Source organism: Leopardus geoffroyi, chromosome D2 (genome assembly GCF_018350155.1).
Source record: "Leopardus geoffroyi isolate Oge1 chromosome D2, O.geoffroyi_Oge1_pat1.0, whole genome shotgun sequence".
Lineage (NCBI taxonomy): Eukaryota > Metazoa > Chordata > Mammalia > Carnivora > Felidae > Leopardus > Leopardus geoffroyi.
Genome location: NC_059334.1, coordinates 33,115,715 through 33,140,352, shown reverse-complemented (window position 1 = coordinate 33,140,352; position 24,638 = coordinate 33,115,715). Strand labels below are relative to the sequence as shown.

Here is a 24,638-nt window from a genome sequence, read left to right as displayed (position 1 = left end):
GGGCCAGAAGTGGCAAATCTGGGACCTGTCCCCAGGTCCCCTGGCCTCTCGCCAATGCTCCTGTCTCTGCCCTGTAATTCCTGGGTATTCATGACTCGGACCTCACCCTTGCGGCCGGCTCTGAGCAGTCTTCACCGGCTCTGCCATCCTGGTAACATAAACAACCATCATCAACCGCCCCCTGCGCTTCGCCAGGCTTCCCTCTGTCTGTCACTCTTGGGGGCTTACCTCTACCCTGCTTCATGTGAGAAGTCACCCCTTTTCCTATTGCTGCTAATTTTTTCTTGTTAATTTTTGATTGCTGCTGAGAACAAATGCAAAAGAAAGGCGGAGACACACTTCAGATTTTGCTCATTGCATGTTTTCGTTTTTAATTAAATAAGTCAAGTAAGCCATCAAGTGATGGGTTCACATTCTGTTCCGCAAAGCAGACCCTGACCGGCGGTGGCCGCCAGCTCTCTGAAGGGCAGCCCCTGCGTTTCCAGGAGACGGCAGATTGTAGCCACGGCAAGGACATCTGGGACACCGATGGCAAGGGGGCGGGAGCAACGTACACACCATTATGTACAGACCTTGGCCACACGTGGCCACGGAGGGAGTGTCCCGTACCACGTGGCCATGAAACAGGACACAGGGTCGAGGTCTTGGCAAAAAAGACAGAGTTTGCAGGATCCAGGAGGGAGCAGGGGAGCCAGGCGAACTTGGCCTGGAACATACAGACGAGATGGAGACTCCAGGGGTGCCCAGTTCAAGCCCAATGGTAGAGGAAGCAGGGTATTTTCCCAAATGAAATACCTGGTCTACAGTATGAGCTGGGTCCATGGGGCTGGCACTGCATTCATATCCGTGGAAACACATACAACCAATTCGTCCCCCAGGCATATAGTCATGGAATGACAGAGGACACGGAGACCAAAGGATCTCAAAGCTCTTAAGACATCTGAATTTGCCAATTCTGCTTTGTCCTTTTGAGGTAAAGAGCAGCTTCCAGTATTCCTGAAACTGTGGGCAGCTGAGAGGCGATATGGTTGCATTCGGGAAGCCCTGGGCCTTCTGCCTCTTGTCCAGCTGGACCACGTCCTGGGAATTTTCACTAGCAAACCCACCAACCTGGGACCCCTGGATTTCAGCGGGTGCTCCTTTCACTTAGTACAGATCAGCAAGGCCTACTTGGTTTCTGCAGACATGCTTCCCCACCCCCACCTCTCCCCAACCCAGGAATCCATCCCCCCAGGACCTGCCTTTGTTCTCAGCCATGGGATTGGGAGCGAGGGATGGCCTCAGAGATGCAGCTGTCTGGTCTTCTGCTCCTGTCCTCCATAATCCAGGCCCTACAGGCAATTAAAATAGGCCCTAATGTGCGAGAGCACCACCAGGGCTGGAAGAGACCTTCTGGGTCGGGACCAGACCACCTGATGCTTCCATCTCTAGACCAGGCCCCCATCTTCTAGGACAGGGATCCCCTGACCTCCTGTTGGATCTCACTCATCATCAGACAGGGCAGAGGTGGTGGGGAAAGATGTCACTGGAATGGGCTGGGTGGGCCCTCTGCTCTCAGGGGTCCGGTCGGCAGCTGCCCCATTAGACTGGCCTTTGGCAGTAGCTTCCAGGCTGAGCATACTGGCAGACGGGGAGTAAACTCTTCAGTAAACTTTTTTTTTTTCCTATTCATTTAGTTATTTATTTTCAAGTGTGTGTATCACATAAAGGGACCAAAGGCTAGAATTTGTTCATGTCTCTCAATCTCAGTAATACCTTGGTGATAACCCACTGCGGGAGGTGGGGGTGTGCCACAGAGTTGTGAATCTGCTTTCTTTCCTCTCTGTGGGGACTCAGGAACCCTGCTCCCCACCGACTGTTCCCAAAGACCCCTGCCCCCAACCTGGCGCCCTCATCCTCTCCGAGGTTTACAAACCTGGCCAGAGGAGAAGCCAGGAATAGGCAGCAGTGGTGACAGCCTGTGGGTGTTAGACACTACCCTGTCTCACCAAGGCCTGGAATGTTCTGAACTATTTATATAGGCCGGGCTAAAGAGGTCTTCATCAAGAAAAAGAAAATGAGTAAACACTCATTGCTGAATGGGCCTCTTGTTCCGGGGAAGCCGGCAGCCCCAGGGGTGAGGCCTCAGCTGCTCCCTCTGTCTGCGAGCAGGTGGACGCCATACAGGGGAGAGGCTCCTGATGGAGAAGTAAGAGTAGAGAAGCCCGGACTGGCCTCACTGGAAAAGGAGGCACTGGCCCAGCTGGACCACCTTCCTCAGCCCAGCTGCCTGCTGAAAACCACAAGTGCGTAACTCCAACCAGGCCCCCCATAGAATAAAGTCAGTAGTCGCCCCCACCCCGTCCTTCCCCAAACCCCGAGGGTTCCCGGGAGCATCGCCGAGTCCCAAGGCAACACTCGCTTGAGTTGTGCCCTGTTTCAGACACCAGGGCAAAGGTAATACAGCAGAAAGGGCCTTAAATGCCGCATCTTCAAATCAACAAGAAGAAACCAAGGTACCTCCCTAAACAACACCCTGGGGCCAGCACAACTCTGTGCCCTTGGTTTTAGTCTTGTGCTCTGAATCGTCTTCGAGTGTCCTTGTGTGTATGGAGTGAGTCAACGGTTTCTAGTATTATTTTGTCTTTCTTGATTTGGGTACAGCTTTGCGTCCCTGCAAAAAATAAGGTATTTTATGTCTCTTCTTTGTCACAAAATAAATAAATTAAGTCAACTTGCAGTGTACAAATTGTCAATGTCCTGAGAAGTCCCAAAGGTCCATTCTCCGCACAGTCCTCGGAGCTCAGGGGTGGAGATCTTGGCCGCAGAGGCATAGGAAGGAAGGAAGAAGTTTGCTGTCCACACCAGGAGGGCCCCAAGAAGAGCCCCAGATGGAGGTACCTGCCTCCGTCCCTGCCCCGCCACCAACCACAGGTGGGGAACCGTGTGGGGAACAGTGTGGGGAGGGGAAAAACAGCTAGTGCTTCCAGGCTTCCAGAAACATCCTGGTCTCTCTCTGCCCCAGAGTCAAGTTTTCAGAGCTGGAGTCCCTTTGGACCCCAAATCAGAGCCAGCTCCCTGCACAACTTATTTCGGAACTGGAGAGCCTAGACTGGAGGCCTCCTTGAACGACTTGAAGTTCATGGAGACCCAGCAGCTCAAATGTGGTGATTGTGAGAGACCCCACAAAATGGCTACAGTCCTCACCGTCTCCAACAGCAGCTTCTAGCTGCTGGGCGGACACACTCCTCCCTTCCCCACGGCAGCACCAGCTGGACTCAGATCCTCTCTTTCCCTCATGTCCATATTACTCAATCCAAAACTCAGCCCTCTGGGTTTGACAACAGGATAGATCTGACATAGAAGTTGTCCAGGAAATCAGAAACAGCCCTAGTGAACTGGGGCAGCTCTTCGAGTTCTGGGGTGGACTGAGCTCTGCTCCCCAGTTTGGACTGGGGGTAGAAAAGGACCTCCACTGTGGGGGCATCTGCTGCTTGGCCATAGGCCCCGCCCCCCCCCAGGAAATGCATTTGGACCTGAAAGAGATGTTCAAATCTGGCCTCGTCTCAGGGAGAGGATGAGGGCTAATTTATGTTGCTTCTGGACACACAGCAAAGAACACTGGTGGTTTCTGAGATTCGTTCCACATGGGGTTCAAACAGAAACGCCCGTGGGGCACTGTGGGTTGCCATGTGGCGGCCCAGGCTCTGGTCCTTCTGGGAAAAGGCTCTTCCTCCTCCTCCTCTCCCTCCAGCAAGAGCCAGAGTGCTCCCTGCTGGTCCTCCCAGCCCCCTAAAGCCCAGATTGCTGTCACGCAGCACTTCTGTAGAAACAAAATAAAAAAACATAGCCACAAAACAAGATACCAAACTATAAATAACTTTAAAAAAAAAAAACCACCCAGATAAAATACCCAGCCTATCCCAAGTTGAGCAACACTTTTCCCAGGGCCCTAAAAGGAGGAATTACAGATACGAACATGTAACCATGGTGACCAACCATGAGGCTGACCTCTGTCCCCTGTCTTCTCGGGGGAGGGGTATCCTGATGTGACTTCTCCCCCAAGGGCACTCTGCACTCTTCTGGGCCCTGCCCCACACGAGGCCTGGCTGGAAATGGCAGGACTCCTCAGCTGCCTTTTGCCTCCAGTCAGACCTGAGGCAGCCTTCAAATATGGACTCGCTCTCAGGGAGCCAGTGGAGCTGGGACGGGGCCTTTGGGCTGCAGTCATGTGAGGACTGGCCACATCATTTCAAAACATCCTGCCTGCCAGCAGAGAGGATGTGAATGGGCCAGAGGAGGTAGCCAGGAGAATCTAAGGCGGGCAGGGGCCGCAGACTTGGAGGTCCTGTATCCACCGCTCAGTCCTAAACCTGGTCAGAACAGGGTCGTGGCCCATGACTGTGTTTCCTTCCATGTCCCTAAATAATTCTAAAAATGTAATTAAAGGCTGCTCTTTAGGTGTGTGATAGTTCAATTCCGCGGGCATAAAGCAACAGGGAAGCCTGTGGTGGGTATGTGCGTAGGTGTGTGGACTTGTGTTTCTATGATGTTTCTGTGTCCGTGTCTGGTATACGTAGGTACCTGTCCTTTACACGCGTATGTGTGCTTTGTAGTTCTACGCAGGGCTGATGTCAGCGACCCACACAGCGATTCCATCCATGAAAATACTGAATCATTCTTGGTTGATAAGCCCTAGCGGTCATCCTCTGACATTCTGGGCTGTTCCAGCCCCTCCCCTCAGACCCATGCAGATTCCACACTGGATTGTGTAGAAATCCAGAGACTGACAGGTGAACAGTGAGTACAGCAGGAGGTCTGACTGCGGCTGGTGGGTGCCCAAAGCCCCTTCGGGTTAAACATCTGGACTCTGGCCCACGGGGTCTACAGGCATTTATGTAGTTTTGGGTGTATGCTTGTGTGTGTGTGTGTGTGTGTGAGAGAGAGAGAGAGAGAGAGAGACAGAGACAGTGACAGAGAAAAAAAGGCTTGTCAAAAGTTCCAGGCCTGCGGGGAGCCTGCTCAGGAGACCGCAGCCCCTCAGGTCTGGGTCTGGCGGCCCTCACGGACGGGCACTGTCCTGTTCTCGGTGAGAGACCCCGGGCCCAAGGCTGCAGTGGGGGAGCTAGCTGGCGGGGGGCCTACTTCTACGGAAGGGCAGCCTGCCCCGCGCGTGGCCGCCGCCGGCCCGCCCTCGGCGGCGAGAGCCACCGTGTCACTGCCCGCGGGGCGCTAGGGGGTGGTGCGAGGAAGGCAGGGCGGGCCTTTCACAAGGAGGGGCGCGCGCGGCCGCGGGGCCCCCCTACGTGACCCAGAAGGTTCCGCGCTCCTCCAGCAGGCTGACGGAGCGGTTGGTGAGGGAGGCGGCGTCCCGCGCCAGCCGGTAGCCGAACAGGTGCATGGCCGGGGCGCAGGCGGCCTGCACCACCTGCGCCAGCTTGAAGGGCATGCTGAAGCGCCACTTCTCGAACTGCTCCGAGGAGTTCTTCTGCGTGGAGTAGATGCCGCTGCCGTCCTGGGCCGCCTGCGTGTTCCTCCGGATCCAGTCCTCCACCTGCGCCGTCAGGGGGATGCCGGCGAATTGGTACATTTCGCGCGCCTTCTGCAGCGGCCAGCGCGCCACGTCCTCGTAGCGCACCAGCATGTAGCGGCCGCGCAGCCAAGCCGGCTGCCGGAGGCCCAGCTCGGCCGACAGCCGGATGCTCTCGCAGTTGCCCCTCAGCCGCTGCACCTCCTCCTCCCCCAGCCGCGCCTGCCCCTCGGCCAGCCACTTCTTCCAGCCCTCGTACTTGCCGGCGAAGGCCACCATGCGGGAGGCCAGCACGGCGCGCGGGTCGCGCACCAGCTGGATGATGCGCAGGTCCAGCCGGGGGTCCTCGGCCAGCGGCTGCAGGAACTCCAGCTGCCGGATGCGCACGGCCTTGAGGGCCATGTGCTCCTTGCGGCGGCAGGCCTCGGCCGCCAGCGTCACGTTGAGGGGCCCGCAGCGGCGGTTCTTGCAATGGTACTTCTCGAAGACCTTCTTGACGAAGGGCGTGCACACGGGGTCCTCGCACAGGGAGCGGCTGGAGCCGCGGCGGAACATGAACTGGGTCAGGTGGTCCTCCGGCAGGGGGCTGATGAAGTGCTCCAGCACGTACAGGTCGCACAGGAACAGCTGCTTGAGCACGTCGCGGTAGACGAGCGCCGAGCCCGCGGCGTTGGCGCCTCCGGACTCGAAGGACACGGTGCGCTCGATGTGCCACAGCGGCTCGAAGAGGTAGAAGATGTTGCCCTGCTGGTTGAAGAACTCGCCCACGAACGAGGAGCCGGTGCGGGTGGTGGCCATGAGGAGCACGTGGCGCCGCGGCCGGGCCTCGCGGGGTCGGGGTGGCTCCTTGGCCTTGGCCTCCGCCTCGCCCTGGGCCTCGGCGGCGGCCTCCGCTTCTGGCTCTACACCCAGCTGCAGACTGAGGTTTCGCAGGCGGCCCTGCAGCTGGGTGAAGGCTGAATCGAGCTCGCTCAGGGACAGAAGGGACGCATTGTCGGCCAAGATGAGGGCTGGGTCGGTGCTGTTGGCGTCTGCCAGGGGTTGTGGGATCTGCTTCAGCCTGTCTGACACCCTGGGGGGACAGAGGGAAATCGGAGTCAGTGAGTGACGAGGGCCTCCATCCCTTGGGCACCCCTAAGCAGCCTGCAGGGCTGATCACCCAAAGCCTGTCTTAGCTGGGTTTCCCAGAAGCAGACCGTGAGGCAAGGGTTTGGGTGTGAGTAGTTTATTTAGAACATGATCACAAAAAGAACTGGCAGAGAGGCAGAGAAGAGGGGTGGGAAGAAAAAAGTTGGTCTAGGGTGAGCGGGCTGTCCCCGTGAGCAAACCAATCCCACTGGGGCACCTGGGAGGACGCACCTGAGGATTCTCTTGCCTAAGGGATATGAAGCTCCCAGCTGGCCTTGGCTGAGGGCTGCTCCCAGAGGCATTTACTCCCTGCATTCCTGGCTTGCCGATGTACAGGTAGAGAGAAAGTTCTCTGGTGGAGAGCTGCAGAGGCTTGCAGCAGGATCCCGTGGGCACGAACTGGAACAGTTCATGCTGAGAAACTCAGGTGGGGCAGTGACTGCCTGCTGCACAGTCCAGTTCCTAATCTATCCATGTGGCTGATGCTTTCTTGCAGGGGTCGTGCTGGGAGAGAAGGTCTAAGAAATCTTTGTACGTCCAGCAGGCTCACCAGCAGAGGCACTTACTGCACACAAAGGTACACCGCCAACTCCATGTGGCAGCATTCCCAGTGTAGCTGAGGTGAGTGCACACCCCTGGCGTTTAGCAATACACAACCTGAACAACTGCACATGGGAGGCAGCACCTGGTAGGCAGCCCCACCTACCAGGTATGTGTGCCAGAACCCTGCCTTTCCATGGGCTCACCCTCATCCATGGCTTCAGGCTGGTATAGGAGGTGTGCTGATAATGTGAGGCTTTATCCTAGCCAAGAAGTAAATTAGTAATAATAACCATGGTCAGCAAATACTAGAAACCAACTGTGCACCAGGCACTGAGTTACTGTTTTACATTTCCTCATTTAATCTTTACCAGGAAGACCCCATTGTTAGCCATATTTTTAAAATATTTATTTACTTTATGTGTGTGTGTGTGTGTGTGAGAGAGAGAGAGAGAGAGAACAAGTGAGGAAAGGCAGAGAGAGACACAGAGAGAGAATCCCAAGCTCTGAGCTGTCAGCATGGAGCCCAATGTGGGGCTCGATCCCACGAACCGTGAGATCAAGACCTGAGCCCAAATCAAGAGTCGGACGGAGCCACCCAGGTGCCCCATCGTTACCCATATTTTACAGAAGAGGAACTTAAGACAGAGAAAGTGATTTTGTCCAAGCTGTCACAGCTAGTGAGGGCCGGAATCGGGATTCCAACCCAAGTTGCTTGAATCCAGAGCCCAAGTGTTACCCCTGAGCAGTGATGAGGATGTGCGCGTGACCCACTGCCTGGGCAGAGGAGGGGCCTGGTGACGACTGGTTGAAGAGCTGCCTTTGTAAGACATAGAGCCTCCACCCACCCCTCCCTGATAAGGAAGACGTGTGCTGGCACCCCTCACCTTGATATGATTTTATTTTCCTTTTCAATGAAGACAAAAACCACCACCACAAAAGCCAGGAAAAGGGCATATTTGCTCTTCATCCTCAGGCTGTGCAATAAGTCCCGGCAGTCCTGGGGGAAAGCGAGTCCTTTCTCCATGGGGAAAGGGGGGGCCCGTGGGCGCTCAGCTCAGGAGCATCGCTCAGGACCTGGCTCCACGTCTTCAGGTGGGGGACACCCTTGTCCTGTGAAGAGACAGGTGGTCAGGACACCCTTGTCTGGAGATGAGGAATGGAGAGGGGTTTTCCCACCAACTTCTGAAGGTCGTGGCCCTGCTTGGCAGCCAGAACCCCAGAGCCACTCTCCCATAGATGAGAGAGCAAATCAAGTCATTTAAAACGCTAATCAGCCCTTTGATTAATTCCTCCCACTTCCATGAATTTATCCTTTGACCTCACACATAACTCAAGGGCAAGTGCATGGAAGAGTGTTCCATGTACTATAAATGTTTGAAACAAAAGACTACAAATACCAAAAAAAAAAAAAAAAAAAAAAAATGATGGAGGTGGACCTATAAACGCTGATGTTAATAACCTAATATATATATTAGATCCTTCACTTGGGTCCTTCCAAAATCCTTCTCGTGGCCTCAGCCTTTCACGTCTCAGCTTCCAGGAGCAGCCTCCCCCTGACTAGGTTAGGGGTCCCCTGGCCCCACGGCCATGCAGACTCCTATTAGTGCCTGAGACTGTCGTAAGGTGAGCCCACTTGTAATGACTTGTTCAATGCTGATCGTCCTTCGTGGAGTACAGGGAGTTTGTCCAGGCCCCTCATTATCCCTTAGCACTGGGCCAGGCACACAGGACATACTTATGCATGGTTGCCAAATGACAGAGTGGATAAAGGAACAAATGACCCTCAGCGGAAGATGTATATACATTTCTACACACACACACACACACACACACACACACACACACACACACACCTGTCCTGCATCATGAGCCCGATTCCAGCATAACACCCTCCATCCCAAAATCTATCCCTTCTCCTTAAGGACCTTCATCCATGGGATACTATCTGCTCCAAGTTTGGAAAAATCTTATGACCTGGTGCAGTGCACCCAGGATCATCTCTCTCCCTCTCCCTCTCTCTCTCTGGAAAAGGTAGATTTTCCCACAGAAGCAGCTGACATTGACGTGACGGAGAAGGAGGGCAGGGAGGCAGGTCCTAGGGTTGACCTTCGTCACATAATGGAAGTGGCTAGAGTGACAGCCAAATCATCTGTCCTTTGGGGAAAACAGTGGGGCAGGGGCTCTGCAATACAAGGAGGCAGATGTGTAACCCGGCAGCCGAGTGGAGGGCCCTGGCTGCACAGGGTAGAGTGGTGCTGAGGCTTCCTGGATGTGGTTGGGTGGAGAGGGGCCCAGGGGGGGAAGAGTGGTGTGGGGTCAGCTCCAGAGCAAGTGGAATACTCCTGCCTCTTCCTAATTCTTCTGGGCCTTTCCCCACACACTCGTTAAATAACTATTTCCTGAGCACCCACTATGTGCCAGCCTCCGGTCTAAGCACTGGGGATACAAGCAGTGTACAAGCAGACCTGGCCCACAGCCCTCATGGGGCTTCCGCTCTGGTTGGAAGGGCCATCTGGAATGATATGGTAGCTGAAATTTATTGAGTGCTTACCACTCTGCCAGGTGCCGTGTTAAGCACTTGATTTGCATTTCCTCATCAGATCCTTACAGAAGTCCTATTAGGTAGCAGCTATCCCATTTTACAGATGAGGAAAACTGGGCTTGAGAGAGGTTAAATAACTTGCCGAAGATTCCTCCAGCAGCCGCCCTCATCACCCACCCGAGATCCAGGTCACTCGAGCCTCTCAGTGCTCCCCAGTCACCCCCACTGTAGCCCATATGGTTGGGCTTTCCAGCGGATGGTCTGTCTGTCCTCCTTTCCCAGACCCCGTGCCCCTTGAAGTAGAGACTAGCATCTAGAATGGTACCCAGAATATATCAGCTGCCAAAAAAACCCCACTACTGATCAAACCTTTCAAAGTTGATGCCTGGCTCAGTGCCTGGCAGGCTGTCAGCATGAGTGCAGAATGACAGAGCCAGGTTCCTCATACACCCTGTTTAGCCCAGGGTGGGGTGTGAAGCTGCCTGTCGCTCCGGAAGGGTGAGACCCAACAGAGTCTGCAGGGCAAAAGGGACTGAAATCTGACTTTCTGCCCTCTCATCTCTTGGCTGACAGTTGCCTGTGTCTGATGATGTGAGGGAAGCAGAAGGAGCTGAGACCAGAAGTCCTGGATTTTAGTCTTTCCTGCATGTCTGCCATGCTGTGCAACCTTGTATGAATGACTTAACCTCTCTGGGCCTCGGGTTCTTCACCTATAGCATGAAAAACCTGTACATAAGGCTGCTGTGGGGAATGGTATCTGGGGCATGGTAAGCGTTCATTAAATCCAAGAGGGGAGAAAAGGAGGGGTGGAGTGGGGGGACTTGCCTTCACTGTCGTCTCCCTCCTGGGTCTTTGGTAAGATTAGAAGTTTGGCTGCCTTGATGACAAAGCTCCTGCACCTTCTCCTCCCCTCCCTACCAAGCACGGTTTCTATTTCTGAGTTGCCATCCCAGTCCCCTCACCCCCCCCCCCCCGGAAAATACAGGGTTCTCAAGAACCTTCTCAGCATTGCCCTAAAAGGAAGAAGCAATGGTGAAGACTCTCTCCCACACGACACACAAGGCAGACTGTTGGCTCCTTTGCCCTGTCCCAGCAGGCTGGCCCTAGCTTTAGCTTTGGAAGCCCCGTGGATGGTGGGCACGCAGGTGAGAGAGGTTTGGCGGTCCCAGGGGGAATGTAGGAGGTCCCCAGACCCAGGAGTCAGGAGAGGAGGTCCCCAGACCCCCAGAGAGGCCAGGAGGTCACAGGGTCATGAAGGAGGAAGACGGGGCCAGGATGGCGGCCACCTGACAAAGCTCCAGGCAGAGGCCCTCGGTAAGAAGTAGGTCTGTGACAGCTGTGAACACTAGTCAAACCTTGGTGCTGCCTCCCTCCCCAAACCCGTGCTGCACCCTTGCTTAGCTCGTGGGAAGAACGAAGCAGCTTTTCCTCCTCTTGGGAGATGCCACCCCCCGGGGGAGTACTTGATACCCTCCCCCCACCGCCCCCAACACCCAGCAAGTGATGTGACAGCCAAAGGCAAAGGTGGGATGCCAGCCAAGGTCCCGTTTCCAGGGCACCAGGGCCAAGAGTGAAGGAGGCCAGAAGCACGGGCCAGCCCAGCTCTGCCTGGATGCAGCAGGTGGTAGGACAGCTGCCCTTGGCCCTGTTATACCCAGTGCTCAGCTCTGGAGTCCTCCTCCGGAGCCTCCCCTTCCCTGACCACCAACCTCACACTGACCATCTCCCCTCCCCCATCATTTCCCTTCTCAGCATCCTGCTTTATTTCCTTCCTGGACCGAAATGTGCTTGTTTCTTGCCTATTTCAGCCCCTGGAGTGGGTTCCATGAGAAGACAGCTTTGTCGGTCTGTTCCACCTTCGTTATTCTGTGCCCAGAATCCCAGTGCCCTAGTCTGGGTGTGTACTGGGCACAGGACAGGTGCTCCGTAACACTTGTTGAATGAATGGATGAATGCCTTTTCCAAAGCATTTAGCCCAGCGTGAGATGCTTACTCATTCTACGTGGATGGGAAGTATGGAGAAGAGAAAGCAGGTGTTCCCTAAATGAGTGAACCATGCATGTGCTATGAGCATGTGCATGTGTGTGCTGAGTGTGTGCCCTGAGCGTGTACTAGAAGGATGTGCTGAGTGTGTACTAGAGGCCAATACTACAAGTGCGTACTATGGGCAAAACTTCAAGCTTTGGGGTTTCACATACATCAGTCTCTGGAATTATCATTATCAATCCGGGATGTCATTTGGGGATGAAGAAACTGAGCCTCGGGGCTTTCAGTTCAAGCCTGTATAGCTATGTGCTAATGATGGGAGGGCAGAAACCCGCCACGGGTAGCCCAGGCAAAGCTTTGTGAGGGAACACCGAAAAGGAAGTGGGCTGAGCTGAGGCCCTAACTCTAGGCACCCGCTTTCCTACCCTCCTCTTTCCTCAGGGGCGTTTCTGCTCAGGCCTCCCTCCTGCCTGGCAAGGGGCCCTCACTAGACAACAGTTGTCTACTTGGATGCCTCCCAGCCTCCCCCTGCCTCCCCTAGGGGGAGGTGGGGTCCTAGAGTCTGCTGTGAATGGAGCTCTGATAAGGGACGGGCCCTGCCAGGCATTGCATCAGGCAGCAAAACTCCACTCCCCTCACTTGCTGGGCCCAGGAGCGCAGTGGGGGCTGGGCCGCAGCGGTCACAGGCCCCAATCCCACAGCTGCTCCATCAGAGGAAGAGCCACCCAGAGAAGAGAAGCTGGGGGGGGGGGGGCACTCCGTGGGAGCCGTGAAGCCCACCGTGGGGAACTCTACACCAACAACCCGTGGGCCACAGCCCTGGGGGGCCAGGAGGTGCCCCAAGTGTGCCATGCCACCAAAGCCCATAAGGAGGGTTTCTGTGAGTTGTCTCCGAATCCCCCAGAGAGCAGGACAGAGGGCACGGCAGGGAGGAGGAGTTCAAACGCCCTGCCTGCCCATGAGGTAGGCGATCTTTGCTTGGAGGACGCAGAAGCCCAGCCAGGGGCCTGTCCAAGCTAGGTTCCATTCCACATCAGCAAGGATGGCTTGGGAAGGACCAAGGCCCTGCTGCGTCTCAAGCTTAGTGTCTAACAGGAGAGTAGATGCCTAGGGGGGCTGTTAGATGCATCAGCGAGTGAAGGAACAAGGGAAGGAATAAAAGAATGAAGTGAACGAATGTCTGGCTGATGCCCCCTGCTGCAGCTTGGGGCTGTCATTACTCCTCGGGCTTGCTCACATTCCAGGGCTCCAGCTTCCTCTCCTGGGAACAGACCCCTCTGTGACTTCCTTACGGGCGTGCGCTCCGCCTCAGCCAAGACAGAGACCGAGTAGAAGCAGCCAACGGTGAAGGTGTGTATCACCTGAGCGGCCATGGACATCCAAGAACTTGTGAGAAGCTGAGGGCCACAGCCACGAGGTGGACCATGGGGCTGAGGGCCAGCCTGGTGGGGGCAGGGCTGCCACAGACTCTTGGGGAGCCCGCCCTGTTTCGCTCTGTGGGGATGAGGGGGAACACACGCCCTACCCCCATTTGAGAGTCGCTTCATCAGGGCCTGCTCAGCCCTGTGGGCAAAACATCCTGTGTAAAACCCCAGAGCCTGTGTAAAACGGGTTCGTGAAATACAGGGCCCCAGAGAATGGTCCCAGGCCCCCCTGTCAGCAAAGACACTTCCAGCACCTCTCACACTGAACCTGGGGCCCTGGGCTGGGTCGGAGCGGAGTCCTGCCCTGGGCTTTGCTGCACTTGCCCAGACAGGGGCTCCAGGGGAAGCTGGTGTCCCGGATGTCCAAAAGAAATCTGTCCTGCATACCACCCCATGGATCATGAAAGAACATGGCTCTTGCCCTAAAACCGCAGAATGTCAGGGCTTGGTGATTTTCTTATCCACCCTTCCTCATTTTTCATCTGTAGAAATTCAGGCTCAGAGAGACCAAGGCATACAAAGTGGATGGTGACAAAACTCGACTACGTAGGTCTCCTGTCTCGCCGGCTAGTGCTGGCCCTGCCCCGCTTCATTGGTCTGACTCTCACAGCTCAGCCCACTTAAGAAGCGTCTGTACAGGGATGGCAATACGTGGCACACGTCACCACTCAGCAGCCCTGCGCCCGAAGCAGACATCACTAATCGATCAACGTCCCCTTTTCAGCTAAGACTGGATGCAGCCTCACTTCTCACTGCAATGCCAATCCACTCGGGTCATCATGTGAGATAAAACCAATTTGCCCTCCCAACTTTACAGGATCCTTACTGGCTACCAAACAGAATTCCTCACCACCCCTTTGTTTGGCATGCCACGATCCGACATCACCCTGCAATGCCAGCCCAAATTCCAGGTCTCCTCTTACATAAACCTTCTATTCAAGCACATGTGCCTTGTATATCTATCCTCCAAGCCTTTGATTTAGTCCATAAAGCCCTTTACTGAACAAAACACCGCAGGTTATAATTAATGGTGAGGTTACTGAGAATAGTTAAGGCACCAAAATTTGCAAAAAAAAAAAAAAAAAAAAAAAAGGCCTTTTGAAAAGAACTGGAATGGACACAAGGTTCTTATAATTCCACCTTTCTCCCTCACTTGGCTTGTGCTTCCATGAACGAGAGTGGAGGCGGAGTTACAGAGAGCCTAGGAAATTGCACGGAACCACTGCCAATCCATTCCATACCACAGCTGGCAAAGATCTTTACACGGCTAATTTTATATTATTACTCGCATGCCTTTATATGTTTTTATGAATAAGAGCCAAAATTTAAAAAGTCTTAGGGCTTCCCCACAAAATGTTTTTTTGGGTTCTGGGAAAATTGGGGCAAGCCCACTGGAGTGCGTCTTGAGTGTGAACATAATCTGCTAGGGGAACAACGGCAGAGAAAGGCTGAGGCCAATTGCCTAAAGCATATAAGGGCAAATCAGAATAACGCATGGTGCCCGTTTTCTCACGTATCAGATCAGAGGACAACGTATTCTGGAATATACTGTGCAGGTCAAAGGATGGGGAAACGACTAGCAGGGACCCGGTGCTCACCACGTGCCCACGTGCCCTCCACCTTCACCAGCCCGTCGAGGCACATGACCCAGATCGGATCAGTGGGACGTAGGTTAAAGTGACATGAGCCGCGTCAAGGCCTGGTCCTCCAGATGATCCCACACATTCCTCAGACCCTCTCTTCTCTTGCTGTGGCAACACGGGAGGCCACATGTTCCAGCTGGCTGAGTACAGATCCTGAGCTGCTGCCTGGAGAGCCCCCCAACCTGAGCCAGATGTAGCGTAAGTGAAAAATAAGCCTTTGTTGGGTGTAGCCACTGAGATCGGGGGTCTGACTGTTACTGCAGCACAAGCTGTTCTGTCCTGATACGTAGGACCCTCTTGTTGATAGGAGTATCCTTTTTTTTTTTTTTTAATTTTTTTTTAACGTTTATTTATTTTTGAGACAGAGAGAGACAGAGCATGAACGGGGGAGGGGCAGAGAGAGAGAGAGAGACACAGAATCGGAAGCAGGCTCCAGGCTCTGAGCCATGAGCCCAGAGCCTGACATGGGGCTCGAACTCACGGACCGCGAGACCGTGACCTGAGCTGAAGTCGGACGCTTAGCCGACTGAGCCACCTGGGGCGCCCCTGGGGAGTATCCTTTTTGAAGGACAATTTGGCAAAACCATCACCAATTTTAAAAAATTTAATTTATTTGAGAGGGAGAGAGAGAATGGGAGAGAAAGGTAGGGGGAGAGAGAGAGAGAGAGAAAACAGGGGGAGAGGGGCAGAGGGGAGGGAGAGAGAGACCCTTAAGCAGCCTCTATTCTCAGCACAGAGCCCAATGCAGGGCTCAATCCCACGACCTTGGGATCATGACCTGAGCCGAAATCAAGAGTCGGATGCTCAACCGACTGAGCCACCCAGGTGCCCCAAACCATTACAATTTTAAATACGCACTCCTTTTGACCCAGCAATACCACTTCTAGAAATTAATCCTGCAGATAACACTTGCAGATACACTGTCAGTTACGAGGATACCTACAACAGTAAACTGTTTCTAATGGCAAAAGGCTGAACATAACCTTAGTGTGTGTTAATAGGCAAAAAAAAAAAAAAAAAAAGAAAGAAAGAAAGAAAGAAAGACCCACCCCCAAAACAAAAAACTAGTTAGATAAATGATGGTACCTTTATCAGCACAATACTCTGTGCTGATTAAAAAGAAAGAGGCAGCTCTCTATGGGCTGATGTGAAATGCTGTTCAAGATATGAGTGATACAAGCAAGGAGCAAGAACGTGTGAGGTCTTACTACCATCTGTGGAAAATCGGGGGTGGACATGCGCAAATGTGGTACACAGAATGCCTCTAAGAGAGAAAAACGAGAAACTGGCAAGAGTGGCTGAGGGAAACTGGGAAACAGGGGCGGGAATGGGGACCCACTTTTCACGGATACCTTCTTGTATTGCTTGAATGTGTTACTATGTTTATTACCCTTTCCAAATAAAAGGAAGTGGTTATGAAATAAACTGGACTAAAAAAGTATATGGAATTGTGTTCTAATCCACTGCCTGCTACACAGTTAGTGCTTAATATTTACTTGATCGACCAAGTGTGTCTAAGAAGCTCTGGGAGAAACTGAACGCAGCATGAGGAAGAGGGAGCCCTGACAAAGATGGTGACCGTACCAGGTTTCCAGTATCTTAAACCGAAGAATGCTGTGAAGCTGAGGACAGCAAATAATTCTCAACCCACGAGCCAAAGCCATGAGCCGAAGATTGGTGTTGACTGCCTAGAGCCCTGTGAGAAGACTGAGGTCAAGCTTGTTTTCCATGAGAAAGAATGTGGTGGTTGATTAGTGATGTCTGCCACGTGTGTAAGAGGGGAACGGGATGACACGTGTGTCACATATTTGCCATTCTTACTTCAGGAGGAGCAGCCTAAGAAGGCTAGGAATCTTCTGGGCCATGGAGTTCTTTTCCTCCCTCATTCCTTATGTGCCCTTTGATTTCTGTTTTTGGTCGTGCTCATTACTACAAAGGGCTGTGTTCATTTGCGGGTTTGGGGGCTTTTGTTAGTTTTATTGATCAGCAACCTTTCAACCAGAAACGTGTGCCAGTATGTATACACGCATATGGGCACATCGTAGGTGAACACGCTCAGGAGAAGCCTGTGGCTGCTGCGGGGGGGACCGGGGGTGCCCCTCAATATGGTCACACAGCTTTCCCACCTCACTCTGTGCCTTTGTGAAGAGAAGTCCACAACAGCATTTCTGAGATCACCGGGTAGGAAAAACTCTCAATACATAAGCCCAGGACCCCCTTCCTGCTCTATCCTACTTACTGAACGTTCTGTGCCCAGAAAATCTCCAAGTACAGGACAGCATGGACAGAATTTCTTTTGCTCCCTATTCTTCCAACCCTCCTGGCTTTTGTGCAGAAGAAACAGAGTTTGGATCCTCTGGGGTACTTGAAGTCCTACAGTTTCCTCAAGCCCCCATATAATGGTGCATTAGCAGTAGGAAGGGGCTTTATTCCTTGTGACCAAAAAAAAAAGGAACCCAGCCTCTTCTCTTTTTCACCAGGGAGTTCTGCCCACCATGCAACCATTACTGCATCTGTGGGGGGCAGCCAGGGGTAGGAGAGAGAGGGGCAGAGGGGTCCTAGCCCACACTGACTTCTGCTATGATCTGAGCTGATCTATGGCCACGAAGGAGCCTATCTGTACCTGGCCCTGGGAAAGGAGAGTCTGAGGGTGGGGAGAGGTCCAGGTAGTCAGCTGCCTACTCTGAGGACTGGACAGAGGACCCTGGACTTAGAATCCGAGTTGGATCGGGTCCCTATTCTGCCATTCACTCTGGTGACCATGGGCAAGGTATTTAACTGTTCTGAGCTGTTGTGAGCATCGGATAAGCTTGTGGGAGGCTCTGCATACACGCTGGTCTTTATAAGCCAGAGCCTACCATGCTAGGAGTGCTGTTGGTGTGCACTCCCCTTGAGCATCTCTCGCTCAGCTGGGGTGTAGGCTGCTGCAGGGGAAGGGTGTGGGTGGATTCATTGCTTTTCCTGTGGGACCAGCCCAGACAATCCTTGCCTACTGTAGCCGTTGCTGCCCCTATGACTACTGGTCACTAGAAAGCTTTACTGGGAGGGACACTCATGCAATGCACCAGGCCTCAGGCCTGAACATGGCCATCGCCAAATAGTTTCAGGCTTCCCAACTGGGAGGGCAAGTCAATTTCAACTCCTGGGCCAAGGCTGATCAATTGGAAGTGGCTGCCCAGCGCGCTGTATCTGAAAAAGTACGTCTCACAGGAGAAGAGTGCTATCTGTGATTGCTTGGTGAACGTCTGCCATGGCTAGAGGGACAGCATAGCTCTTGTGCCTTTGCTAAGAGTCAGCCTGCGCTCTGCTTGGTAGCAGGTGAGAGTCACCTGGCTGGGGCAGGGGTTTGGGGGAGGGGGTGTTCAGAAGTTACTGAGGCCTGGGTTCCACCCCCAGAGATTATGAGTGAATTAGTCTGGGTATGGCTTGGGCATTGATTGTTTAAAGCTCTGCGGGTGATTCTAACCTAGAATGGGCAAGGACTGAAAGCCAGGCTTTAGCCCATCCAGCTTGCTTAAGGAGCACCTGCCTGGGGCACCAGCTCAGGAGCAAGACCAGACTGGTGGTTATGGGGGAGGGGGGGTGTGGGGGCGGGGGAGGGGGAGGGAGGGTTGCTGATCCCTTGCTGACCAGGGACAGATGGCCATGCCAGGTGAACAGGTCTGTGTTCCTTGTTTCACTCAGGACACAAGCACTTGGGGGAACTTCTAGGTGTGTTGGAGCAGTCCATTTAAAACCAGCTCCCCTAAACCATGGGATACTACTCAGCCATAAAAAGGCACGAACTGGGGTTCCTGGATGGCTCAGTGGGTTAAGCACCAGACTCTTGATTTCGGCTCAGGTCATGATTTCATAGTCATGACTTCGAGCCCCAAGTTGGGCTCCATGCTGAGTGTGGAACCTGCTTGGGATTCTCTATTTCCTGCTCCCTCTGCCCCTCCCACTTCCCCTCAAAATAAATAAACTTAAAAAAAAAAAAAGGCATGAACTATAACTACACACAACTTGGATGCATTCCAGGGGTACTGAGCGAAAAAAAGCCAGTCTCAAAAGGTTGCGTACTGCATGATTCCATTTATATAAAATTCTAGAAATGACAAAACTGTAAAGACGGAAGAACAGATTAGTATTGTCAGGAGCTAAGTTAGGGGTGGGGGTGGGAGGGACGTGGTTAGGGCTATAAAAGGCAACATGAGGGATCCTTGTGGGGCTCGGTCTCGACTGTCAGCGTCACTGTCCTGGTCGTGATCTTGTGTAAGACTTTTGTACGATGTTACCATAAGGGCAACTGGGTAACGGTTCATGGGATCTTTCTGTTTTACTTCCTAAAATTGCATGTATACCTATAATTGTCTCAAACCTCAAAAAATTTAAAAATTGGGGACTAAGGAGTAGACTTGTCACGATGAGCACCGGGTGATATACGGAATTATAGAGTCACTGTATTGTACACCTGAAACGAATATAACACTGTGTGTCAACTAACTAGACTTTAAAACTTAGACAATTTAAAAAGTTTAATTGAACAGCAAAAGAAAGGAAACGGGCTCTCACCACAGAGGCAGGGCTGAAAGAGGTCTTTTTTTTTTTTTTTTTTTTTTTTTTAATTTTTTTTTTTTTTTTTCAACGTCCATTTATTTTTGGGACAGAGAGAGACAGTGCATGAACGGGGGAGGGGCAGAGAGAGAGGGAGACACAGAATCGGAAACAGGCTCCAGGCTCTGAGCCATCAGCACAGAGCCCGACGCGGGGCTCGAACTCACAGACCGCGAGATCGTGACCTGGCTGAAGTCGGACGCTTAACCGACTGCGCCACCCAGGCGCCCCAGAAAGAGGTCTTTGAAAATACTGCTAGAGGTGGGTAAGAAGCCTGAGCAGAAACGGTCTTCCTGGGGGCAGGAGAGTGAACCGGTTGAATCTGCTTTTTGTAGAACCATGAACTGGTGACCCCCCTGGGATCTATTCATGTGCAAGGATAAACCTTGGGGGCTTTTTGTGGGGGAGGCTGAGTGAGGAAGTAGAACCTGATGAGGAAGCCCCATCCTTACAGAAGGAGAAAGCAAAAGAGGGAGACAGGACTGGAGGGACTGACATGGTCTGTGACCACCCCCCCCCCCCCCCATCAGCTGGAAGGCCTGGCTTCCCAGTGGAAGAGACGCTGGGAACAGGCACAGGGTCCAGGAGAGGCCACACAAGACTCGGTGTGCAAAGAGTGCTGCCACAGGGCCCGGACCCCCGGGGAGAGCTCGGCAGGGCCTTCCCAACTGTGTAACACGGGCACTCACGGTTTGTGAGAATTGGGCACGCCCCTGGCTGCTTTAGGGCCATTCTGCAGCTCCCAGGCAAGAAGGAGCAGGAGAAGGGTTTGAAGAACTAAGGTAGAACTTGTAAAAAGTTAAAAGTCTGGGGAAAGCACCTAGGGAACCTCTCTGGATGATAAAGGCTCACATTGGACAAGTTAATTCATTTGCAGAGTACTTGCTCTGGGCCAAGCAGGGGCGAGGCACTGGGGACAGAGTGGGGAAGAGACAGCCTGCACCCCAGGGGAGCTGAATACTAACAAGTTAACACTGACCAGAAACAAGGCACCTCACACATATGTGTTTAGTCCTCAGGACAACCCTACAGGAAGGTAGGGCAGTACCTTTCTAGGTACTGATCACCACCCCCACCTAGGCCAGGAGAGGCCAAACAACCTGCCCTCAGGCACAAGGGAGAGCTGGGGTTTGAACCCAGGCAGTCTGGCTCCACAGTTCATGAATGCAACCACTATGCTGAATCACTGAACAAACCAGTTTAGCCAAAAGGTGGGCGCCATGTAGCAGCGGGCAGCTGAGAGTTCTGGCTGGGACTGGTCTACCAGGACCTGTCACCTACTTGCTGTGTGACTCTAGACAACCCTCTAGACCCTCTGTTTGTCTCACACTCCTCAAAGAGACACACGCGACCTCAAATACAAGGTTCTTAGAGTCTTGGAAGAAACATCCTTTGAAGGCACAAAGCCACTGCTGGCCTCCCAGGAAACAGGAGCCTGCTGGCTGTCCCAGATAAGCAGCTGGTGCTGGCTGCGGGTGACATTGAGCGGAAGCTGCTCCTGCCCAACCCTGTGGTTCTGAACAGGGGCTGGTCTGCTGTAGTAGGGCCAGATCCTAGAGACTGTGTGACCTTGAAAGATGGCGTCATGACATGCAGCAGAGGAGACCGGGGACAGTGCCCGTAGGCACCATTCCTCCAGAATCGAACGAAGTTCAAACAGGGCATTCCTCTGGGGGACAACCTGGCCCACCCTAGCTTTCCTCCACCCGCCCGCCCACCCCTGCATATATTCTCCCTGGCCAAATGGACCCCACCATTAGCAAAGGACACCGGAAAGAATGGGTTGCAGCTTGGATTCAGACCCATGTCTGTCTGGCTGCAAAGAGGGGCAGTGCAGTGAGGTGGAGAGAACACTGAGTGAGGGGTCCGACACACCTGAGCTCTTCCTGTTCCAGCTCTGTCACCCACCAGCTGTGTGACCCCAGGTGACTGTCTCACCTCCCTGTGTCTCACCTATAAAACAGGTAGTAATAGCCCTGTATTCATTTCCTATAGCTGTTGTAACACCCCACCATCAACTCGGTGGCTTCAAACAACACCTATGTATTACCTTAAGAGTTCTGAATGTCAGGGGTGCCTGGGTGGCTCAGTCAGTTGAGCATCTGACTTCAGCTCAGGTCATGATCTCACAGTTCATGGGTTCGAGCCCCATTGTCTGGCTTTGCACTGAGAGCACGGAGCCTGCTTCAGATTCTGTCTCCTCCTCCCTCTGCCCCTCCCCCCGCTCACGAATGCGTGCTCTCTTTCAAAAATAAATAAATGTTAAAAAAAAAAAAAAGAGTTCTGAATATCAGAATTCCAAGGTCAGTTTGGACTAAAATCAAGGTGTCAACAGGCTTTCATTCCTTCCAGAGGCCTAAGGGGAGAATCTGCTTCCTTGCCTTTTCCAGCTTAGCTTCTAGAGGCCTCCTGCTTTCCATAGCCCATGGCCCCCTCATCCATCTTCAAAGCCAGCAATGGCTGGTTGAGTCTTTTTTTCTTGAGGCATCACTCTGACTTCCTCTTCTATAGTCAAATCTCCCTTTTTAAAAAAAAAAAATTTTAATGTTCATTTATTTTTGAGAGAGAAACAGACAGACAGACAGAGCACGAGTGGGGGAGGGGCAGAGAGAGAGGGGAGACACAGAATCCAAAGCAGGCTTCAGGCTCTGAGCTGGCAGCATAGAGCCGACATGGGGCTCAAACCCATAAACTGCAAAATCATGACCTGAGCTCAATTCGGACACTTAACCAACTGAACTACCCAGGTGGCCCTCAAATCTCCTTTTTATCAGGACCCTTATGCTTACATTGGGCCCACTGGATAATCCAGGGTATCTCCCAGATAATCTCCCTATCACAAAATCCTTAACTTTGTCACACTGCAAAGTCCTTTTACCATGGGGAAGTAACACATCCAGAGTGGGGTTCATGTGTAGACATCTTTGGGGAGCCATTATTCAGCCTCCCACAAGCACCTACCTCATAAAATGGGTACTACAAGTTCAATGCTTAGCACAGTGTCTAACCAATAGGAGGCTCCACTGGGAATGAGAATCACTCTGAGAGCTTTTATAAAACATCAGGGCCTAAGATTCACTCCTGAAAATCCGGGGTGGAGTGAGCTGCACACTGAAATGTTTATAAGCTCCTTGGTGACTCTGCTCGGCAGCCAGGGATGGGGTTGACCATAATAAGCATTGACCATAATAAGCATTGAGCATAGTCAGCAGCCAGTCTCACTCCCCACAGCTACTTAGCACTGAGCCTCCCTGCCCAGCAGCTGTTCAATAGATGTTTGTTGAATCACACTGAACTAAATCACTCCTGGGGCCCCAAACTGCCCCTGGGAAGGGATAGGAAGGGTGAGGGGGTCTCTCACTGCTGCATCAGGGCCTGAAGAATGAGGTTCTGTGGGCAGAGGCCAGCACTGGAATCAACTTCACACCCAGAAATGGCTGCGGGGGGGGGGGGGCCTGGAGTCCTTCCTCCTCCCCAAAGTCCAGTCAAGGGGGCCGTCCTGGGCTGAATCCAGTCATCAACGGGCCATTGTTAATGGAACAGAGGGGCTCTGTGCCCATTTAACACTTCCCTCCCTCACGAGGCTGCTCCCAGCTGAGGGCTGGCTTCTAGAGGATTGCAAGACTGGGGAGGGGGCCCCAAGGCTGTGAAGGGGGAGGATTAGGAGTGGGGGCTGAGAGTTCCCTGGTTGGAGGAGCAGAAGCAGCGTAAAACATTAGGCCAGTCTCAGAAGTCAGCAGGGCTGGGAAACCCCAGTGCTGATGCGCGCTCAGTTACAGGGTCAGGACGAGGTTCTGGTGAAAGTTGGGAACCCAGCGACAGCCAGTGAAACCCACCAGACCCCAACCGGAGTGGGAGGAACAGCTTTCCCCATGGGGTGGTCATGCTTGACTTACCTTCTTCCCTTTAAAAAACCAGAAAGGTGAATTCTGCATAGTAAATGGCACCTTTCATTCCCTATAGAAGAACAGTGTTTTCAAAAGGGCTGGGAGGGTTTTATGTTCTGTGGGTTTGGGATTTAAGAGGCAGGTAATTCAACCAGGGCTGGGCATAAATGTCCCTTTGCTTAGCAGACCTTTTCTGCATGCGGCACTTGACATTAATAGAGTAAGCTGGGTTTCAGGAGGGTGGCATTTAAGATCCCAAAGATAGTGCCTGACCAGCACCTTCAAAAATGCCAGAGACCTAATTCTCGTGTTAGCCATCGGCAATTCTCATCTGTTGAATAAAGCAAGTCCTCTGGAAGTCTCTGCCAGGAAGCACCTTGCTTTAAAAAACAATCTAGGCTGGTCGGATCTCAAAGTGGGGTCCGGGGCCAGTGGCAGCAGCAGCCAGGAACTCGGTGGAAATGCACATTCTCGGGCCCTTCCCCAGACCTCTTCAATCAGAATCTCTGTGGGGGGGGGGGGGGGGTCCAACAAGTTCTGCAGGTGAGTCTGCTGTAAAGTTTGAAAATCACTCTTCTAGAGCAAGACTTTTAAAACTCCAGCCTGCCATCACTTTGGTAGGTCGGCAAACTTTTTTGTAAAAAATAAAATAGAACTGTACAGAACCGAAAATACCAGAGTGCACGTGCCATAAAGATACACACGGGTTTCGTAAGAGTTTTGTTTCAGTTCTGCGTATCTTTGAGGTTTTGGTCTGAAGGTTAATAAGCACTCTTCTGGAGCCGGTATGTACCTATTTCAGCTGGCTCCCCTTTTGTAAGGGGTCTGAATTAGGAGGCTTTAAAGATCACAGGGAGTGAGTTCCCTTCCCCCACACAATGCCCTCACGGAGGCCTTGAACAATAAGAGGGGCTGCTTTGGAACACGGCCTCCTTACAACACTGGCCTAAAACTTAAACTAAACTGTGCATTTCCCCATGTTTGTAAAACCTTCTCTCCACCGCCCCCTCTTCCATGTACATGTGCCTGGAGAAGTATGTGGATGAAATAACTAGCTGGTTACATCTGGGCGGTTGGACTGGCGGTGGAGGTGGGGGGGGATTTGTTGCTTTCTTCTCTGCATTTGTCCATTTTACTTGAATTTTGCACACTAAGCATCTATTTTGCACACTATTATAAAAACTAGGGGCGCCTGGGTGGCTCAGTTGGTTAAGCGGCCGACTTCAGCTCAGGTCACGATCTCGCGGTCTGTGAGTTCGAGCCCCGCGTCGGACTCTGGGCTGATGGCTCAGAGCCTGGAGCCTGCTTCCGATTCTGTGTCTCCCTCTCTCTCTGCCCCTCCCCCGTTCATGCTCTGTCTCTCTCTGTCTCAAAAATAAA

General features: G+C 52.9%; 1 protein-coding gene across 2 annotated transcripts in view; it reads right to left on the bottom strand.

The window, feature by feature from the left end:
• Positions 1–345: 345 nt before the first annotated feature.
• The window catches only part of CHST3 (carbohydrate sulfotransferase 3), a 37,687-nt gene continuing 13,394 nt past the window's right edge, over positions 346–24,638 (bottom strand). Inside the window, exons 2-3 of one of the 2 annotated variants that reach the window (XM_045437687.1) lie at positions 8,065–8,290; positions 346–6,581 (exon numbers count right to left, since the gene is read on the bottom strand). In XM_045437687.1, the coding sequence (XP_045293643.1) occupies positions 5,282–6,581; positions 8,065–8,204 (1,440 nt within the window). In that variant the 5' untranslated portion in view covers positions 8,205–8,290 and the 3' untranslated portion in view covers positions 346–5,281. Of the gene's footprint in view, positions 6,582–6,868; positions 7,575–8,064; positions 8,291–24,638 lie in introns of those variants that run through there. The other variant, XM_045437689.1, reaches the window with a different exon arrangement.